Source organism: Cavia porcellus, unplaced genomic scaffold (genome assembly GCF_034190915.1).
Source record: "Cavia porcellus strain 051 isolate PalLab524CR breed Dunkin Hartley unplaced genomic scaffold, mCavPor4.1 scaffold_22, whole genome shotgun sequence".
NCBI lineage: Eukaryota > Metazoa > Chordata > Mammalia > Rodentia > Caviidae > Cavia > Cavia porcellus.
This window is the reverse complement of record NW_026947505.1, coordinates 56,052,439-56,075,438: the sequence shown is the minus strand read 5'-3', so window position 1 is coordinate 56,075,438 and position 23,000 is coordinate 56,052,439. Positions and strand designations below refer to the sequence as shown.

Genomic DNA, 23,000 nt, shown 5'->3' with positions numbered 1-23,000 from the left:
TTAGTGCATAACAACAGATAAAAAAAAAAAATACCAAAACAGACCTATAAACATTAGGAGGAGCCAGGGCAAAAGTACAAATGGAGGACCACATTCTATATGTCTAAATGCTTGTAAGGTCCAGATCAACATGAAAAACCAGATAAGAAAAAGCATTCCATCTTCCTTCTGTGGCAATATTCCTCTACTAGAGGACTGTGGTATGGGCCTTATCCATGCCCATAGGGACACCCAATTTGCCCATCAAAATTCACTCACAGACAGACAGACAATGAATGAGATCCCTTGTGTAGCCTTCCAAAAGACAGACATTGATAAGCAGCTTGCACATACAGCTTTGGAACTCTTTGAGTGGGTACTTCAGAATTGTAATTTTTCTGATTCTCCTATTCCATTAAGGAACATGTATAAGAAAAGCCAGAAAGGCGTATTTTAAAGTGTGAGACTGAAAGCATAGATGCCTCGTGCTGAAGCTCATGAGCAAAAAGAATCATAAGCTTGTTCGTCTCTCTCCAGCAACTGACCGAAACTAGCCTCCCTTTCAAGTATTTTCGGGGGAGGGGGTGGTAATTGAGACAGGGTCTTGCTTTGTAGTTCAAACTGGCCTTGAAATCACAATGTAGCCCATACTAGCCTCGAATTAGGGTAGTCCTCCTGCCTCAGCCTCTCAAGTACTGGGATTACAGAAATGTACCACCATCCCTGCTCCTTCCAAGTTTGTACCAGTCAGCAACTGAGCTATCCTAAGACAACACAGTCTGACGGTGTCTGTGATGGAGAATTGTTTTCCCCTTTATTACCCCTTAAGGAAGGTAAAAAAAGGAAAGTCAAGTAAGTATTCAACATTTAATTAATCTCTATGATCCAGTTACTCTTAATTTGCACCAAAATCTTTGCTATAGGTATTAGATAAACTAAAAAAGTTTAAGAAATTTATTCGAGGTATGTGGCAGAATTAAGGTACGAACTCTGCCATAAAAATTCTAAAATCTGTGTTTTAAAGATAAAGAACAGAAATTTTAATTGCAATTAGTTCACCAACCCTCTTCAAAGCACGGGCAAAGTACAAATGGTTTAGAGAAAGGAAAGTAAGACAACTAGAAAAACAGAATAGATTTTGCTATTGACTTCACTATTTAATAGGGAAAAAAAGAAACCTCAAAGTTTAACAGACAATTAGATGAGTGATCCATCAATATCCTGACTTTTCAGTTCCAAAGACCTACTGCTCCTTTTCTCCCAATATCTCAGATCAGATCTTGCCCTCACCTGAAACTGTATCACCCCTGAAATAACAAATTCAAGCATCTTGCTTTTTATTTATAAACGTAGATCAACCCAATTTTTCTAGGAAACTGTCACCACATCTATTTTTTAATCACACGGCAAACCTCTAAGCTTCTGACACCCTCTGCCTTCCCCAAACCATCATCTCTCCCATTATTATTTTATCCTATCTATGATCCATCATTTCAACTATACTTGCCGGAGTCCTAAACTCCCTTGCTCCACTGCAGGCTTGATTCATACCATTCTGAACATTTCCTTCCTTAATCAAAATTCTCAAAAAGTTGGCCATATTACTGCCCTCGTTCCCCTTATTTTTCAATCCAATCCATCTGGTTTCTATTACCATGCAAAAATTTCCCTAGTCAAACCTATGAGTAACATCTGAGTCCCTGAGACCAATACAAATTTTCTTCACAATTATTTCTTATAATTACATTATTTCAACATACAACCACTCTTTTTATCTTGACTTCCACAATATCATCATTTTTAGTTTTCTACTTCCACCTCTACCCATCCCCAGCCATTCGATCCCGTAAGGTTCTGTGTAAAGCCCTATTCTTCCATGAGCTTTTTTTCTAATGGCTTTAATTTTGACAAATACATCAATATCTGCTTTTGTAGCTCTGTCCTGCTTTGTTTTGCTAAGATCAACTATCTACTTAATAGTAAGATTTGGGGCTAGCAGTATAGCTCCATGATAGAACATTTGTCTAGCATGCATGAGATCCTGGGTCCAATCCCACCACCCCACATAATACTTAAATTCCTCAGGTACCTCTAGGTCAGTTTGTCCTGTTTAAAATTAATTTCTCAAAGCTTTTAAAAGTGGGGAGGGAGGGGTTGAAAGGAAGACACGGGAATAGGAAAAAGAAGAATCCAGTTATATCATGTGCAGTAGAAATCCTCTATGATGTGATCATTATGTATATCTAAAATGTATCAGTAGAATCTGATTTTTTAAAAAAAAATAATTTCTTCATTGTTTTCTTCCCAGTCTGCTTTCAGTCTTCCCTCCTTCCACCTAAGGCACCCTTCCTAACCTAAGAAGCACAAATGAGAAATCCAGAAACCATCCTACCATTGCCCTTTCCTTCTCCCCCACATCCGGTGAACTCTAACCTCCATCCTTAACTCATGAAAGTTAAAGACATTAAAAGGGACGCAAAGTTAAAATTATAAGGTAAGATGGGTTTAACTCTTCTCCATCACTTCTCTGAATTGAAAATATAACAGAATCCTTTGATTTTAAGAAAAAAAATACAATTTTGACCAGGTTAAATGAAAACCTGGAACTTACTATCTAACATAACCAATACATACAATGGAAGGAGAGGCTGCTCCTTGGGGATAATGGGAACTCCAGAGGTGAATGTTTCTGGGAACTAATTTTAGATTAGTGTCAATATCAGAAATCCAAATAAATGAAGCACAAAATCAGAAATACTGGCATCAATGATGTTGAAAATCTGTAAGCAATTCATTTTGAAATACATTTAACAAAAAATAAATGAGATAAGATTGAAAATACGATGAATAAGTTTTAAAAATTTTATTTCTATAATTGCCATTAATTCTCCTCAGAATACACTCTGAGTACAGTTTTCCCATTGTTTTCCCGTTTCTCAAGCAGCTCTGGAAGTTCTTTTTTTGAGTCTCTTTAGTTCCACTGTCATGGCTGCTGTGATGTCTTGAATCAATTTGAACAACTTACCTTTCAGTCATTTTGATACTTAGAAAGAGGCAGAAGTCACACAGGGAAAGATCAAGTGAATAAAGTGGATGAAAATGTATCACACTGTGTCTGCAAGCTTGTCTTCCTGTTAGACATCACATGGCCACACCATTCATCACAGTTTGACTACACTTTGAAAGACACTCAGGAAAGAGGGCTCCTACAATTGCTTCAGAAAATGTCAAGAATAACAGGGTAAGTGTTTGAAGTGGAGTATTTTGAGGGAGGCAAATTTGTGTTTTACTGTACTAATTTAAACATTTACTGTATATTTTAATCATTCCTTGTAAACGAATGTAGCACAAATGGATAAGCAAATGGATTAATAAATGATAAAGCAAGTATAGTAAAATATTAAAGGTAGAATTTTGGTGGGGAGACAGTAAGTACTACCAAATTCTTTTGACTTTTCTGTGTATTTGACATGTACAGTAATAAAAACTTAGGGAGAAAAGTCAAAGCAGAACTGTATCACGCCAGTAGTGATTAGCTCTTTTGTCAGAATTTTAGTCCCAGAATGAAGATAACAGTAATTAGATCCTACACTCCTGGAACAGAAGGGACAAAAGTTATTCATTTTTCCAGTTTGCATAACAAATATTTCTTGAGTTCCCATTTGGAAGAATCCGCTATACTAAAATTAAGGTGTTAAGAGAAATCAAAGATGGACCTGCAGAATGATACCCCGAATTGATCATTCTAGTTTGGAAATATAAAGAAAAACCAAGTGAAATGGTTCTCCCATTCATTCAATCTGATTGTATTTGGTTATTAACACACCGCACATAAATTCACAATTTCCCACTTAGCTGAATACACGACAGAATTCTTTGGTGAAACAGGAAATGCACTGCACGCATAAGAAAATCTTTATGATGGGTGAAAAATTTTTAATTTGCTTTCGGCATCGTAAATTTAGTTGTTTGAATTAAGAAAAAAATCTGAGTATTAAGAAGAGATTAAGCATCATGATCACCAAAGCAGTACTAGAATCAAGATCCCCAGGAAGATCATCTAGTGAGCAGGTATACAGTGAGAATTTTTTTTTCCTTTCGCTTTTTTATTCACTTACCAAATTGTCACAAGTTGTTATGAAATGTCACTAGACCTACAAATAAAAAGGGACACAGTATTTGCTGGGAGTTCAAAATAACTTCTTGCTAAATAGAATGACTTATTTGTAATCTCAAAGGTGTTTAACTTACTTCCCTACAGAATTTACTTGGTCGGCCACTCCTTCATTGGAAAGCTCTCCTCTAGTGACAACTGTATTACTACTGTCCCATATCCCTCTGTCAGAATACTGCCCATTCCACACACCCGTGGTAGGAATTGAAGCCAGTGTGCATGCTGGTCCTCCACTGCTGAGCTGCATTCCCAGTCTCTTTTCAGCCTCCCACTGAGACTGAACATTTGCAAAGTCTGCCCTTGGTTCTTAAATTCCTCTTTCTAACCTCAATTTTCCCCACTCTTTAGGTCCAACTGACTAAAGGTTAACAACTACCTTAAAACTAAAAATTGTGTTGATAATACAACAAAACAAGCCGACTGATCTGCCTCTGAGAATCAAACAGTTTTAATCTCTCTGAATTTACTTTCTCGTGTCCCGAAAAATGGCCACAAAATCATTTGATTGCATATTGGTAAACGATTCATAAAGAAATGCTTAGCACTTGCATAGTGCTACATACACCTAAGTCCACAATTTGAGATGAACACAACAAATTATGTCAAATTGTAAATACCCATATAATCTGCAAAACTTTTAACATCAAAATTATCAACTTCTCTTTATGAGCACTCAGCATTCATGGTGTTAACTCAGGTTGTATATGCTCTTACAATGAGCTGACTTTTAGGATCTCTTAGTTTGGGAACAGTTCAAAGTAGCAAGCCCAACGGATTCCCCACACCAAAAAGGAAACAATCTGCAGGACTTCTTAAAGAAACAGCTCAATTTTGTTTCGACTACAACTGAAAATCTCAGCCACAAAAACACAGTACAATCCAACAAACAATGCAAAACTTCCCTGCCCGACTGCAGGCCGCTCAGAAGAGAGTAAGTAGGGGAACGACGTAAGTCATGAAGCAGAACCGAAATTGCGTTTCATCTTTCCCGCTGCTCCCCAAATAACCACTGGTGCTGGTTTTCCGGCCTGCTCCGCGCCACTTCCGGTCGCGCATTTTAATTGCGCCACCGGGTCGGATCTCGCGGTAGCACCCAGTCAGTGAGACCCTTTTACAAAGGTCTCGCGAAGTTTGTTCTAGCGGTCCAAGTGCTAGCGTTTCACCCTCCTCCACCCCACCCCCAACCTGTCCTTCCTTTCTTTCCAAACTGCAAAATTCTCCTCCCCTTCCTCCAGCTCACCACCCTTCCTCCTAGTTCCGATTTCGGACCGGAACCGGAAGTGGGGTGGGCGGAGCCCGACAGCGGAAAACCCTGCGGAGCCGGAGCCGGAGCCGGGACACTGCTGTGGCTGCTGTCCCGTCCGTCGCCACGGATCGTCGAGTGACAGGACTGCACGACTCCAGGCTGAAAGTCGGCCCGGAGGCGGGTGAGCGCTGGTCTCACCCGAGTTGTCTGGGCGGCACTGTCCCCGGGACCCCCGGGTGCCGCGAGGGATCATGTCTACAGCCTCCGCGGCTTCCTCCTCCTCCTCGACTTCGGCCAGTGAGATGATCGAAGCCCCTTCCCAGGTCCTTAACTTTGAAGAGATCGATTACAAGGAGATCGAGGTGGAAGAGGTGAGCGAGGTCTAGACCGAGTCGGTGGTCCCAGAAGGTGCTTCCCCAGACCGCTGTAGTTCACGAGATGCAGCCAGGAGCCTCCACAGCCGCGCAGAGATGGAGTGTAGGGAGGACTCTTGGAGCTCAAAAGGCATCTTTTACCCTAAGCTTTTCACTCCTATGAGTTTGAGTTTGATGCTCTAGTGCCTGGATTTGGCCACCTCACACAGGAGAATAACTGGTGAAGTGGTGTGGTCCAGCTGTTTTCATTATTTTAAGTAGTAAATTCACCAAAAACTGCCGGTTGTGAAGTTTCAGTTCGCCGGACATGGTGTTTTTAAGGGCCTAGGATTGAGTTATGTTCTACTTCTAGCACAGTATGTATAGACATTCAAGAAAATGCTTGTTAAATGAGTAGCGTCAAATGTAGTAAAATGTTTTTCTCTGATACCATAGGATAGTACTGGTAATACTGAGCGTTCTGCTTGCATTTGGGCTGACTTAGGTGAATTTCATCATTAGTAACATAGACTAGTGTATGATGAAAAGAAGTTAACCGTATTCTGGAAAGATAAATAAACATTACAGTAACAACCAGAACGTAACAGCAGACCAGAAATCGTTGTTAGTACGATCTTTATTCGACAGCGATGTATAGACTACAGTATTTCACTGTACATTTAATACTTCTTTTCAAATTCTTAACACTAGGTTAGTTCTAAGGATCTTACAATTTAGGAAAATAAATATGCATATATATATACGTTTATTTATATGTATATATAGAGAGAGAGACAGACAGACAGAAAGAGAGGAGGGGGGAAGTATTATCTTTCTACAATATGTAAGTTGAGTGCTTTGCTTTACCCATACCATAATAGCACTGTAAGTCCTAGTGAAATCTAATAGACTCTGAGTTATCTTTACTTTCTTTGAAAAACTAAAATTACTTTACAGTAGTAGTAAGTTTGGAGTAATAAGCTTCCTAACATTCCGTGAGTACTTTTTTCCTGTGTGTGTCTAGGACGAATAATGGACTACAGACTCATAAAGTAACTTTTTTTTAATTGCATAAAGTACCGTTAGAGAACATCTTGTTCGTAAGAATATTCTCATCTTACAGGGTACTGTGGTAGAAAGACCGAGATTTGTGGTGTTAAGAGAAAGGTTCAGTATATCACTTATTAGCAATGTGATTTGGCTACAAGTGTTCTAACCTCTTTTACTATTAATTTCCTTAATTATAAAATAGTGATAATTCTCTTTTATCTGTATAACAGACCCAATTAAACAGTACAAGCAAAATACCCAACACAGTGTTTGTTACATTTTATTTAGCTTAGTCCAGAGAAGATAGAACAGTGAGTGACCTGCTTTAAGGTCAAGTAGCTAAGACCAGTATTTGAAAGAGTAGAAAAAAAATTAGGTGCCCCCCACCCCCACTGGGGCTATGATAAGTTCTTTTTTCAGAAGTGGATGGTTGATGGCTAACATTCTTTTTTAAGAATGAAAATTCAGTGAGTCAGTATATAAGAATTGCAGTTTTTAAATAAGCATTTGCGTCTGCTCTGCGGTGCACTGCTATGCTTGTAGAGTATGAATTGTTATATAATAATAACTTGTACTTCATGGTCTACTAGATGTTTTTACAAACTTACTTCATGTGATTCTTACAGCCTTAGTTTTTGCATACTATTTTCTAAACTGTTTTACATTCTTCTTGGAAAGGTGGTACTAAGGAGACATTTATAACTTCAATGTGCTTTCCTTAAAACCATTTCATTCGTGATTACATTTTTATGCTTAAAACCCTTCTTTCAGTTATGTATCGGTCATTTGAAACGGGGAAATGTATTTAAGACATTTCTGAGAAATGCGTTTTGTTTTTAGATGAAATTTTCTGTTATTGGACAGTCATTTAGGAATTTCTTTTTGTTGTTGTGGCTCTTTCACATTTTTAGTATCCAGTTTCACATTAGAGATTTAGTCCTTTATGATGTCAAAACAATTTCATAACTCTTTTTTTGGTAGGGGGTATTGAACTCATGACCTTGCACTTACCATGCAAGCGCTTGAGCCACTAAGTTAAATCCCCGGCCCCTATTTCATAATTTTTTAAATCATGTTCTTTATTTGTACACGTTAAGTCAGTGTAATATTTAATCTATCCATGATGCACCAAAAAAAGGCACTCAATAACTGTTTGAACTTAGATTCCACTTCTAGGTTAAATCATAACTAGGAAAGTTGAATAATGATGGAAACCGAAACTTACATGAACAAATATCTTAGTAATTTTCTCATCTCTGAGATAAACACATTACGTGACACCCACAGTTTAAAAAAGGAGCGACCCACAGTTCAGTCCATGGTTGCCACAAAATGGCATGGTGGAAAATTGCCACAGAAGAAAGCTGCTTATGTCACGTGGCCAGGAAGCAGAGCAGGGAGGATCCAGGAAGGGAGATACATCCTTACTAGTCACCCCCAGTGACCTTCCAACCATCCAGATTCTACATTCTAACAGCAAGTCACCTCTAGCAGCCCTGGTGACCAGTCACCTTCCAGAAGTGCTGCCTCTGAGCACTTGACAGTTTTGGAGATCATTCTTGATGTAAACCATAACAAGTATAGTACTTCTCATTTAAAAAATTATATTTGACGTTTCTCAAAAACATGGTTGAATCAGCATCATATCAATATAACTAAAACTCTGCAAAATAAGAGTTCCTATCACAGACCAAATATTTAAGGATAGTATTTCTAAGATACCAAGCGCTTTTAATCATATAATTCCTAATATTCTGGCTCAGTATTATGTATTGCACCTTTTAAAGTCAGTTCTGCTGCTACGTTACGTAAATTATCAGCCTTAGAAGTCCACTTGCATATTTTGTTTGCGTATTTTGTTTTAAGTCATGAAGTTTTGCCTTCCTGGATTTGAGTGTCGATCGTGTTAGAGTGCGTTGTAAGCTGTACTTTGAGGAAGAAGAGGTCGCAGAGCGGCATGGGAAAACCGCTGCTCTGGGCACTTAGAGAATTAAGCTGCTCTTCTAGTTCTGCCGTAATTTATTCCTTTGTACAAGTCTCCTTTTGAAGATGGGTGATTCCCCTTATAAAATGAGGGATTGAATAAAATCATTTATGATTCTTCTGGTTTGAAAATTAAAAACACATTTATTGTTTCCAGTATTTAAGCTGTTTCCACAGTAAACTTAAAAATTCTTTAAGGACAGCAGTCATGATGTGATCGCTTCTGAACTTACTTGGTGACCAGCTAATTTTGGGTAGACAGGGTAAATGGTATCCCTATTTTACAGATAATAACAAACAGTCATAGCGTTTAATTTGCCAGAAGCCACAAGTAAATAGTAGAGCTAGAGACTAAATCTGAGATTTCTTGCTCATGAGTTGCTTATTCCTTCCACTGGATTTAGTGTCACTTCAGTTTTTTCTGAAGTACTCTATAATGAAACCTTATTCTGAGAATGCAGATATAAAATGCTGATTTCTTTTATTGTAGTTGGTCCTGAGCATTTAACAAGCATTCTCTGCATAATACTGTTGAATTTCTCTGGGAAGTAAACAGAAGAATCCTAGGACGTTCTCTAAAAATATGACTTATTATGGACTACAATAAACAGAACAGTTAATTACATTGTCGGAACCATGAATTTAAAGCTGTGAATATAGTCTTATGTTGAGCACGTAGTTTGGAAGTTAAATTAATCACAGAAGAGTCATGAAAAGAGGACAAGTTTTTTACTAGGTTTTGAATAAAGTCACCATCATGGGTAGGAAAAGTCACTTAGATAAATTGTCCCTGTTTATTGCTGTTCCTAGAGGGCTTTTCCCTCAGGACTGTATATTAGCCTTTCACAAATTCAGATCTCATCGCAGATCTCCCTTCCTCAGAGCATCTTTTCCTTAAGCAACCAAAAACTTGTCATTTCTGTTATCCTTTGTGGTATTTAGTACTAACTGAAATTGTGTATCCTCCTCACCAAAATACTGAATGAGAGGTGTCCTATCCACACCCCAAGGCCTAGCAAACCTAGGTTCTCTATACGTACTTAAATGAGCAAATGAAATTATCAAAGCATAACTGTGAGAACTAATTGCTCACCTTGCACTACTCATAATGAAATGGGTGAGATCAGTTATGTGACTTGGCCATGGCACCATTTGCACCGGAAGTGAGGTCTGATTCTTATTCCAGTGTTGGTTCCATTACACCCTGTTATACTTAGCAAACACTCTTGTTTAGCAGAGGTAAAAGGTGCTGTCCAGGGCCAGATTCTGTGAGTTAGCCAAGTATAGATGAACTTTTATTGAAATACTAAAAAGACCCTGTTTACAGTGATTGCTTTGCAAAAGACAGAGCAGAGTATTGAATGCAGTTACAGCATATGAGCAAGCGTATTAGACTTGTATAATCACAAGAACATTTACATGTATTAAGCTTCATTAAAGAGGTTCTCAAGGCTTTGTTTCAAAAGTTAAAATATACTAGGAAGGGGAAATGTAGGAAGAACTTTTAACAGTATATATATTTTTGTTGGTTTACGTTATAAATATATTGATTATCTACTGATAACAGAGAAAAATCTAAGTTTTAGTGGTGTGAATAAGCTTAATCTGTAGATTTGCTAGCCACTATTTAATTATGGATATCCAAAGCAAACTCTTTTCCCTGTAAAACTTAAGTGACCATTGATTTCAGCAGAAATTTGGAATGGCTGTTGTAGTAAAGTCATGACAGAGGTAATATTTCTTAATCCTGCATATATACGTTAAAAGATAAACTGAGAATATTAAAGGAATGTCCTATTAAATGGGTAAGACATTTTATGGCAGGCTTTAAGACACTATATGAAGAATTCAGAAGAAAGAATCAAAGCTTTATTTTTTATATCGTCTGTCTTGTCAGCAGATGACAATTCTCCTGTGCCACAGTTTATTAATAGCTATTGAAGTTCTGAAATAGTTGGAGGCCCCAAGTCCTAACTAATAAATGTTAGATCTGTACTTGTTCTGTCATGTTCCAGATTTCTAGCCAGCATAGCCAATGGTCCATTCACATAGCCCATAGAACAGGGCCAACCAAACTAATGGCTATAGTCACTGAACTAAAAATAACCTTAGTTGGGGACAATAAAGATGAACTATTTCATAGTAAATCAAGAACACAAGGGCGTATTCCTTTTCCAGGAAGTTAGTTCAGTTTATGCATTTGGTTATTTTGACTTGCATGAAGGAATATAGTAATCTTTTACCATACAGAATTTAGTTTTTAACAGGATCAGTTTCTTAAAACACACACACACAAATTCTGTGATTTTTGTGCCTTTTTACAATAATTTCATAAAAATATTTATACACTCATATCATTTATTTTTTATTAAATTTAAGTCTGCTTTAATGAGTTGTAGACCCCCCCCCCCGAAATCAAAAGAACTAAACCATAAATACATACCTGGAGAGAATTAATGTAAAACATTTAACTCAGCAAACACTAATTGAAGCACTCAGGAGGTGGAGACAGAAGGATCGCTGTGAGACCAGCTTGGGCTGCACAGTGAGTTCAGGGCCAGCCAGAACTGCATAGTAAAACCTGTCTTTAAAAAGACTAAATAAATAAATATTTAAAAATTTACAAAATAAAAACATTTTCATTGTCTTACTCAGGTAGCTAAGACAGGAGAATCACAAGTATAAAGCCACTCTGGGTAATTTAGGAAGAGCTTGTCTTAAAATAATAGGTGCTAGAGGTGTAACTCACTGATATTTACCTGGCCAGTGTTCAAAACCTTGGGAGAAAGAGGCATTTTCTTAAAAATTTGTACACTGTTAATATTTTCCCCCAACAGCAGAGAATTGTTTTATACTGTCAGTCTGAGAGAGCTAAGTTGCAGACAGTAACTTGACTTTCTTCTTTTTTTTTTTTTAATCAGTACTGGGGATCGAACTCACAGCGACCTGCTTGCAAGGCAGGTGCTGCTTATGCCACTGAGCTAAATCCCCAGCCCCAGTAACTGATTTATCAGTGAATTCTATTAGAGCAATGGCCTCTAAATTTTTTAAAAATTATTTTCCACCAGTAAAATAAAGCACTCTGGTTTATATATGTGCAGTTTGGGATACTTGTGTGTATAAGATACATATATATATATATATATATATATATATCATAAAGCATGCAAGACTAGGTACAGTAGCTTTAATAACAGTTAGCAGAATTTAAGTTATAGTCCCAAACCATCATCTGATATACCTCAAATTGATTGGTTGATTGGGTTTTTTTCTTTTGTTTGTTTGTTTTCTGGGGGTGGTTTATTTTGAGACAAGGTTTTGCTGTGTACTCCAGGATGGCGTTAAACTCACTGTGCAGCTTAGGTTGGCCTTGTACTTGTGGTCCTTCTGCCTTAGACCCCAGTGCTACTGTTACAGCACCACCTCAGCCCCAAGGAAAGTTTTTTATTATTATTTTAAAAAGAATAAAATAAAGTGAACCAAAACAAAACAGATCACAGTAAAACAATGCAAATGACACAGGACTTCAAGACAACAGGAAATCAACAGTAGCTACTATAATGTCTCCTTTATTCTTTGAAATAATTGTCCATACCTTCACACATAATAAGTTGATACAAAACAAAATAGTATAAAAGCAACTTAAACAGAAGAGTGAGATGCTTACAGGGACGTGATGGTGGAAGTCATTTTTTGATACACAGGAATTTAATTCTTTCACCATCTGAGCTTTGTCCTTGTAACTTTATTCCTTTGAATTCAGAGCAGTTCTTTGATATGTTACAGTTTATATGTATTGCTTTGGACTCCTTGCATTATCATTTTACATTCTATTATTTCACTCTGCATGTGAAGAATCTTGTATCTTTAATGAGAGTGGAGCTTCTTGAAATCATGGACTTTCATATTTCAGAGTATTCTGGAAAATTATTGTCTCAAGCAAAAGAGAAAAGTTACCATGTCCTCAATTGCCCATATAGTATTGTGTTCCCATGATTTTAAATTGACTCGGAATCAGCCATCATTTTATCACTAGGTGTCACTCATGGATCACAAATGGTAATACGAGCCCCAAACAGTTCAGACAAGTGTATGATCCATGAATGTACGTAATGTTTGGAATCCCTTCGTGAACATTTTTCAGAATAGAGAAATGAAGCAGAGACAAGTCCTCCTAACTACCAGTTGCTCTGATATATTTGTAAATACATGGTTGAAGAATATACGAACTTACTCAAAATCATTTGTTCATAATTCTGATATCAACAGGTAGGTTAGTCTATATCTTCTTAATGTGGTCATAAAAAAATTTAGGATGTTTGCTGTTCATCTTAGTTTGATAGAAATAAATGTTCTAGCATCTTATACTCATTCATACTAAACTACGAGCATTTGTTATTCTTTGGGAGTATTTAGGGAAATGCTTAGAAGAAGCCCTATAGAAATTCACTAATTAAAAAGAAAGATATGTAAAAACATCTCTGTTTTACTCATGCAAAAACAGAAGCTCAAAGACATTAACTATTTCAGCATCAAGAGCTGACATGTAAATAGAGTCTACAAATTCAGATCTGGTTCTGGAGCCTAGAGTGCTCTTTGTGTTATTCTAATAATGCCAGGGAGCCAGCACTCATTCAAGGAAAAGTAAAGTGGATGGAGGTTGAGAGGTGTGAAGGAGAAGAGCCTGAACATCAGAAGGACCCTGAAAACATAGGACTAGAAACATAACAGAAAAACTCACCAAAGGAAAGACCAGATTCCACAGATGGCCTGCCTTGCATTTTACCCTAGAGCTGGTCGCTTGCTTTAGCCAGTGACAGAAGGACGCTGAAAGCCCAATGTGCTGGTCACTACATACTCTAAACTTCAAATCCTGGCCTCTGAATACTTTTTGACCATGTGATCTTAAATAAATTGCGATCCTCTGACTCCATTTGTTTACATTTTAAGATAGAGCCGGATTAAATGTATTAAATGAAAAACATAATACCTGCCATATGATAAACATTCAATAAATGTTAACCATTTGGTTGGCTTTATATATTGAGCAATATGATAAATGTTAATGCTGTTTTATGTGACTCTTGAAGTAGGATTTGAACCATGGATGGAGTGCTTATATATCCAAATTGCAGCTACTGTGTTAGAGCTGTTACCAGTGCCCCCTTTTTACTTGCTACATAAGTGTCCACAGTGTAGGTAATAATAAATCATTTGATCTTTGTTTTGTTTTGGTACTGGGGATTGAACTCATGATCCCGTGCTCACCAGGCAAGCGCTTGAGGTGCTGAGCTAAATCCCCAACCCCTAAAGCATTTGATCTTACTAATTAGAGTTAGCTTTGTTATAGTCAACTTAGAAAAGATGGGATAAAAATTCATTCATTTGAAGTGTACAATTTAGTGACTTCTGTAAATCTGTCATTCGCCAGCCATCAAAATAAATCCGTTGTCGACCATGTCATCACCTTGGCTGGGTACATGCTACCAGTTTATATTCCGGTTTTCCCCCTCAGTGCTATGTAACTACCGATCTACTTTCTGTTTTTATGGATTTTTCTTTCATGGACATGAAATCTCACATGTTGCCTCTAGTATCTTGCTTCTTTACCTAGTATAATGTTGACGTTGTCTGTGTTGCTGTATGTATCAGGACTTTGTGGTTTTTGCTGAGTATATTCCATGTATAAGTAACGCTGCATTGTGTGTCCTTCACCATGACTGAGCCTTTTTCATCTACGTTTTTAATCCTTTCCCCCGTATCCCGTATCTCTACTCAGTTGTTTTATAAGTAGCTTAAAACATTTATCATATGTTCCTGCCCTTTATTTTTATGTTTCTAACTCTTTCTACTCTTATCTTACCCATGTTAATTTTTTATGCAATTAATAAATTCTTTACTTTGTTTATGCTTTCATCTTTTTTTAAATTTTACCTGTACTTGAGAATGGAGTGTCTAGACCATACTTTTTCAAAGCTTTTGGAACTTCATGTCATTATCTTCCACTTCAGTGAGATTTCTTACTTACCTCATGGGATGGCTTTTCATCACTGTGACAAAATACCAAAGATAAATAACTGCAGGGAGGAAAGGCTTATTTCGGGTCACAGCTTTGGAGGTTTCAGTCTGTGTTTGCTTAACCCTGTTTTGGGCATGTGGCAGGACACAACATGAGGGCAAGGAATGCATGACAGAGGTCTCTTCACTCCATGGCCACTAGGAAACAAAAGGGGAGGAAGAAGGGAGAGAAAAGGAGAGTAATTTCCGAGGCGAGGCATACCTTTAGTGACCTAACTGCCTCCTAGAAGGTCGCACTTTGCAAAGATTCTGCCACTCTTACAGCGCTATCTGGGGACCAAGATTTCAATTCATGAGCTTTTGGGTGACACTTAAGAGCCAGGCTAGAACCTGGGATATAGCTCAGGGGCACAGCACTGCCTGACAAATGTGAGGCCCCGAGGTTTATTCCTGGTACCAAAACAAAAACAAACAAACGATCAAACCAGAGCACTTCTACTAAGTGGCAAATCCAGTATTAATTACACTATTTCTAAATTTTCTGTAATTCAACTTCAATGTTATATGCTGAGCTGGATCTGTTTGCTTCTGATGCATGTGGATTTTTCTTTAAACTCAGGTTGTTGGAAGAGGAGCTTTTGGAGTAGTTTGCAAAGCAAAGTGGAGAGCAAAAGATGTGGCTATTAAGCAAATAGAAAGTGAATCTGAGAGGAAAGCTTTTATTGTAGAGGTAAGTTGATTTGACCTTTCTATAATTCTTCACTTGAGATACTCTGAATTTAACATGTGAAAGGCATAGTTCCTCAGATGGCACTTCTCTATAAACAGCTTCAGCAATTTGGCGAAACCAGAGGAGGTGGTGTAGGAACATTTCATCATTCTACTTTTAAGTCTGATTTAAAGTTAGGGGGAAATAGATTTATTATATAAATTAATTCATCCTTGAATTAATATGTAGTCTCATTCATGGAATTCAGATCTATTTTAAGGCATAATATTTTAATTTTGAAATGGAAAAGAATTAATATTCCTTCACACTTTAAAATTAAGTTGGGAAATTTATGTGTACATTTTTTAGTTGAATTTTTAAAAATTCAAATGACATTAAAGAAAAATAATTTCAAATTTGTTTTCCTTAACATGAATATTTACAGTTCTGTTCTTTCACAGATAGGATGTTGAAGGAAAATTTCATTAGTAAGATTATTGTGTTTTCAGATTTATTCCTTATTGTGTGTTACTCTGTATATTAGACCAGAATATTCGATAAAATCAACATTTTTATCATTTATTAGCTAAACTTTTCTCTTTAAGTCTTCTGAATTTATGTCTTTTCTTTTAGTATAATTTTAAAATATACAGTACTTTATATTTTTAATATATAACAGAAATGAAAAGTTAATTGCGTTATGGTAAAGTAATTTGACATGGCTGCAAGGAGAAACACTGGTGATGGTTTAATACGATCAAGAGGAAAGATAATCTTTAATCATATGCTGCAGTGATCTGACTGCCTAAGCCTTGCTCTAGTCGTGGTTTTTGTTTGTGGTTAGCTAAGGTCATTGATCACATACTGTTGTGTCGGCAGTTTCACTCAGCTGAGAGAAATAGCATATTTGTTAAATGCTTGGACTCAGTAGTCCGTTTAAAGAGGAAAAGATTCCTTAACCTTTTTAGTGATGAAACCTAAATCCCCTGTATTGTCCCTCATCTAATTTCCTGCTTCCCAGAGCAGCTACTTTAGGCTTATCTCTTCACTGGTGCTTGGTGACCCCCAGTCCAGTAGCTGCTTTTTTACACCTTCTCTAAAGACTGTAGTCTCTAGTCTGCGGAGGATGGTCTGCTGTAGGTACCGAGCTGTGTGCAGTGAGGAAAGGGCTCCTTGGGGCTTTCAACCATTTGCTCTCTACTCCCCTTTATTAGGTACCTGATGCTACCACTGTATCTCTTGGAAGTTTTGAGATAAGTCTGGTTGCTTCTCAATTTTCCCAGTACCAGTTTATAACTCAGCTCTTTCGGGTCTGCATTGTCGATTATTGGTACTGTGTAACTACAGAAATTCATGGTATTTTTTCAGTTAAGTTAACAAATTACATAAATGTTGGCTATAAGGGATAAAGCTTTCTGTGGCATATAGTAAAAGGGGTAGACCTCATCTGAACTTGCAGCCTTATATAGGAAGAAGAGACAGGAAGAAAGAAAAAAGAAAGCCAGAAACAGCCTTTTTCAGGGAGGTACATTAGTAGGAGTCTGAGATGCGGAAAAAGGAACATGAATACGGCCAAACCACTCGCGGACTTCAGTGTGAACTGCTGGATCAGGGAAGATTAAAACAGCAGCCAGGAGAAGTCCGCAGTGATCACCGCAGCGGGTCAGGGTAGAATTCCTAAGGCAGGAGCTGTGGAGAAGGGGGCGTTACTTCAAGATAGAAAATGAAATTAGAGCCAAGTATGCGGAAAGAGTACATAATAAGTCAGATGGTCCAAAAAAGTTCAAGCCCTAGCTGTAGCACTTTTCATAACCCATTTAATTTTCTCTAAATCTTAACCTTTAGATCTCACCTTTAAAATGAAAATGATGATACCTTGCAGAGCTATAATAATTATGATAATTAGTTATGGTAAGACAGAGCCATACACAAAGTGAATAGACTGTTCACCTGTAGCTGTACAGATGATGGTGACAAAAGGAACGTGGCCTTTGACTTAGATACCTCTACTCAGTGCTGTCGGGGATTATGTCCTGATGTCGCGTCATGCTTAGTTTCTTCTACTTACTAATTATGTCTTGTTCATAGCTCCTATTACAGCACTTTACATGCTTTTTTCTTTATGTCTGTCTTCAGAACTAAACAGCTGGAGGACAGTGATTCTGTGTCATTCTGACCAGGCTTTGGTATTTTCTAGGGCCTGTGATCACAGTGCTTACTACATGGTAATTGCCAAATGATTCTTAAAAATATTTTGTAAGACCTTAGGATTTTAACAATGTCATAAAATCAGCTTCTCAAAAATTACTTTAAAAGCATCCTTAATTTGTTACAGCTTCGCCAATTGTCCCGTGTGAACCATCCTAATATTGTAAAGTTGTATGGAGCCTGCTTGAATCCAGTAAGTCTGTAACTTTTTCGTTGTGATTTGACAGATGTAGTTTATGAAGCTATTTTGATCTGATGTCTCAGTTGTATTCTGAGAAAACAGTTGTATTTTATAGGTTTAATTTGTTTCTAATCTTTTAACAAAACAGTATATTGGAGGAATTGCATACATAAACTTACCTTCTTATAAAGCTTTAGAAAGCTTTTGAAAGCATCAACATATTAGCACTGCAGAAAATCCCCAAAGATTTTGTGATTATGTTTTTTATATATAATTCCTCTTTTAGTACTCTTAGAAGACAAGATTTTACAGATACCTATTTTTTCTTCCTGTGGAGGCTTTTACATAATAGAGGCCAAAAGAATAATTTTTCATGCATCTTTAAAATTCAGAGGTTAAATGAACTCTCTGGCCCCTTAAGTTACTATAGCTCTAGTTAATTCTTCTGGTATGCATTTCTTTTAGGTATGTCTTGTGATGGAATATGCTGAAGGGGGCTCTTTATATAATGGTGAGTATCATTACATCTGTCTGTATATAGTAGATTAAAATAACTTGAAAACTTTCAGTGTAAATCATAGGCAACTTAATTCTTTCACAGTGTGCTATCAGAGTTCCAAAAGAAGTTTTTCAAAGATTAAAATTAAAACATAAGATGCCACATTAGTATATGAAATTTGGAAGTTTATCAGTTTTTAAATTGATAATACTTCCATTATGTTAAAAACATTTAAGTAAAGTAAAATGTATTTTTTAAATAGATTTTAAAATACATTCAAATGTTTCTTCTTTGTGACTACTTTAAGCTTTGAGCCTCATCATTTTAGAACTAACCATTCTTCCTTATCACTGTTTACTTTTCAAAAAAAAATTGTGAAAACTCAATTCACAGATAATTTTAATTGTAACAGTTAAGATTTTGTGTACCACATATTACCTTTGTGGAATAGAGATTTTTCACTCTAAATATATTAGCCATGTAAATAAGTATAATGTACTTTAGTAACAATTACATATAATAAAAATGTTTATTTTTAGGTTAATATTTTATGCAAATTTTTACTTTGTGCCTGTGTGTTTCTTGCTGTTGATGGGTACCTAATATCCCATTATTTTATTGGGTTGGACACCAGTTTTAACTGGTAATATAGTTGTAAGCATCTTGTTTCTGTACTGTTGCTCTGTATCTCTTGTATAGTTAGCATGATGCATGCTCATAATAAGGTGGTCATAATTTTTATTTTTGTGGAAATCTATCAATTTGAAAAAGTGTGATGTTGTATATTATTTTTATTTAGATGTATGAATAACATAACAATAACTAGAGATCATTTTAAATGTTAAATACTGAGGAGACAGTTATCCTCTCAAAATTACGAGATTTCCATCTTGTTTATTTAGAAAATAAAAGGGACTAATGGGATCGTAGGTAGAAAAATACCCATCTGTGTTGCCTTAGTGCTTGCATCCACATTGTATCTTTTGTTATATGCAATAAAATTCTTTTTAGTTTGTGCCTTTCTTTTGTAGTGCTGCATGGTGCCGAACCATTGCCGTATTACACTGCTGCCCATGCAATGAGTTGGTGTTTACAGTGTTCCCAAGGAGTGGCTTACCTACACAGCATGCAACCCAAAGCTCTAATTCACAGGGACCTGAAACCACCGAAGTAAGTGGGTAGTGTGACACCCAGCTTTCCTCCCTCACTTCCTCTGCTTCCTACCCCCCCTAATTCTAGGTAATTATTTGCCCATGAGTTTCTCTTTTCTTTTCCCTTTTGGCCTATTCAAGAGTATTTTTCATTCACCTTCATCATTTAATTATTTACCTGAGTTGACATTTTAGGATGTTGCTTTTCAGGGGATTTTTATTTTTAATAACTCCTGCCTTAGATTATCATACTCTTAGAATGTTAGCCAAATATAATTTGTACCTGCAGCATGTGATCTTGCTACTAGAGAGTCATTTTTGAGCAAAACAAATCTGACGTCACCCATACTGTATTCTAACAACTAGCACAATATCCATACATGGTAGATTTTCTGCAAAACTTTGTAAAGTGATATTACTTGTCTTTTTAGGGAAAAGCAAAAAATCATTGCTGTCAGATAATGGAGGCTGAAAATATTCCAGATTTCTCCATATTGAGAATGCTGGGAATTAAAAGAACTTTAAAATTCTTTAAAAAGCTGAATCCAGGACCTGAGGATATAGCTCAGCGATAGAACATGTGCCTGGCATACTTTAGGCCTGGGTTCAATTCCTGGAACCAAAAGACAGCTGAAACTTTTGAATTTTTATTTGTTTTATGAGTATTCAATTAAGTTAAGAAAAGATACGTGAGAAATGTATTTTCCATTCTTTCTGTTTTTTACGTTTTTTACTTACATGTGAAGGAGAAAGAAGGCCTTCACTTACCTTCTCTCTACTATCATATCAGTCTTCAGATTCTAAGAGGCGTCCTACTCACAAAGAAGTAGTGTAGTCATAAATTATTTCATCTTCTTGATACAGGTTTAAAGCATCCTTTCTGGATCTAGCTCATTATCATGTCTAATCTGATGCATTCTACAGAGGTTTAAAATCCTGGAATCATTGTTAGTACTAATGCACATTTTTTCCAATTCACAGCTTAAAATGTTTTCTTTTTAACCGATCCCTGGTAAAATAACATTTAAACTCTAGATTCATGGCATTTTTATTTTTGGCTATGAAAATAATTTAAATTTAGATTTCAGTCATGTTGAATGTCATGGTTAGGGTTGGAGAAAGTCTCATGAATAAAGCTCTATTAATATAAAAATTACTCAAAAAACAATTATAGTGAATGTACGAGGTTAAAACAAGGAAGGCAGTTACAGAGTACTTATAATTTGCTTTGAGTGTGGAATAATAAGAATTTGAGCAAAAACAGTGAGACAAGAGAAAATGTTTTGTTTGTTTGTTTGTAACAGTCACACTATGCAGTTTAGGCTGGACTTGAGCTCACTTTGTCGCTCAAGCTGGTCTCAAACTTGTAATGATCCTTCTGCCTCACCCTCCAAAGTGGTGGGATTACAGTCATGCACCACCACTTGAATTGTATTTAGACAAAATTACACTTACATATTTTTTCCACCTCATAGAGTTATCATAGAGGGATTTTTGGTAATATGAAGATATGAATAACAGTTTATCTGATCTGTCTTAATCACAGTGGACTTAAAGAGAGCTGGTTTTCTAAATCTCTCCAGTTAGAATTTAAGTACAAAGTTATATACAAAAGTTTGTAAAAATTCATAAGTAAAATGAGACTCCATGTACTGCCTGCTATGGAGTATTACTATGGTATAATTATGCAAATTACATTACCCATCTATCTTTCTGTTTGTCAGGAAAACCAAAACCTTCCAAGAACAGTTTACTAAGGAATTTTAGTTGGGTAATAATGATACCTACAGAATTCTAAATTGAGAAAATTTTCAAGAAGTCTTTCATTAGGTCATTTTAACCACATAGACTTGGACTCCTCCAAGCCTCTTATTCTCAATGGGAAAATGGTTTGGGGATTGGACATTTTCAGAAACATCTTCAAAATAAAGGCATTTAACAGAAAGACCATTTTTTCCCTTATGTATTAACTTATTTTTATCTTTAATTTATGACTAAACTGCCATTTCATGACACCATAATTGGAAGTTTTTTTAAATTCATGTTTTATTTTGGCCAGAGAGAAATATGGTCAGGAAAGACCACGGAGCTGGTGGTAGGGACATCAGAATGTGAGTCTAAAGGCTCCCTAGGGCTGGGGATAGTTCAGTGGCATAATAACCAGCCTGGTAAGGGCAAGGGCCTGGTGTCAAAAGGAAAAGAAAAGAGAAGGCTCCCTAAGAGAGCTCTAGGTTGTGGTCAGTTAATTTTTGCTGATATTTCTCTGAACTATTAAGCTGTTACAGTGACCAAGTAACATTTCACAGAAGTTTAATAATATTTGTTTAACTCTTTCCATCTCCGCAATTGCCCCCTCTTATTCTAGAATCAAATATTGGCTTTTTAACTTCTTTTTTTTTTTTTCCCCAACAGTTTGCTGCTCGTTGCAGGAGGGACAGTTCTAAAAATCTGTGATTTTGGTACAGCCTGTGACATTCAGACACATATGACCAATAACAAGGGGAGTGCTGCTTGGATGGCACCTGAAGTTTTTGAAGGTATTTAGAATAAAACCATAATGTGATTGATAATCTGCCTCTACATATGAATCCAATATGTGTTCATAGTTTCTGTATTTCCATGTTTTCTACATAGTAGGTAGTTTTGAAGGATATATTGGTCTATGTTTTAAGTAAATGTGATTTAGATCCCTTGTTTAATGCAGGGCTTAAATTGGCATGTTTTGTGCAGATTCAAGAATACATATAGTTGATTCTAACTGTTCACAGGTTCTGTGATTACAAAATGGCCTACTTGTTAAATTTCCTTTTTAACTCCCAAATCAGTGCTTGTGACACTTGGACAATATTTACAAGCAGTAGAAATGTGCAGTGCATACACCTTTTGAGCTCGCCCAGCAAGCTTGCTCCACCTTGCTGCTTTACTAATACTGTAAACAAGGCGCCTTTTTGCCATCTATCCAGAGCAGTGTCTTCTCCATTCTTACAGTGATTTTTCCATTTAAACCTGCTCTGCTGCCTAAGTACAAGAAGGCTAGAATTATGTAAGAGAATATAAGAAGGTACATGTTAGATGGTATTCATCAGGCATAATTTACAGTGTTATAAGTTCAGTGTTAAGAAATCATGTTAAATAAGATGTTTTTAAACAGAAACAAAGATAAAATAAAATTTTATATTGATAAATTGACAAAATTTCTGCAACAGAGGTATTCAGGAACTTAACTTTATATTTCCCCCAAGGAAAAATGATTCAGTGTGACTAAGTTAGTGTTCATGGAGGCTTAAAAAACATAAATGCCAGCAATAATGAGAATAAACCATGCTTAGTACTGGTTTTCTAGCAATTACAAGTTAAAAAGTATAAAATTCAAATAAGCATGTCTTTAATAAATTTCTGGACAGAAATATATACCGAGAACTACAAATAAAGACCAAGTTTATATTGTA

General features: G+C 36.4%; 1 protein-coding gene across 14 annotated transcripts in view; it reads left to right on the top strand.

Annotated features, from left to right (window-relative positions):
- Nucleotides 1–5,348: 5,348 nt before the first annotated feature.
- The window catches only part of Map3k7 (mitogen-activated protein kinase kinase kinase 7), a 54,255-nt gene continuing 36,603 nt past the window's right edge, over nt 5,349–23,000 (top strand). For 13 of the 14 annotated variants that reach the window (XR_010042018.1, XR_010042017.1, XR_010042012.1 and 10 more), the window contains exons 1-6: nt 5,349–5,770; nt 15,423–15,533; nt 17,848–17,913; nt 18,367–18,412; nt 19,432–19,570; nt 21,964–22,088. Coding sequence is in view for 2 of the 14 variants with exons in the window: in XM_063233250.1 (XP_063089320.1) it covers nt 5,651–5,770; nt 15,423–15,533; nt 17,848–17,913; nt 18,367–18,412; nt 19,432–19,570; nt 21,964–22,088 (607 nt within the window). In the remaining 12 variants the exon portion in view is untranslated. The remainder of the gene's footprint in view (nt 5,771–15,422; nt 15,534–17,847; nt 17,914–18,366; nt 18,413–19,431; nt 19,571–21,963; nt 22,089–23,000) is intronic. The other variant, XM_023564082.2, reaches the window with a different exon arrangement.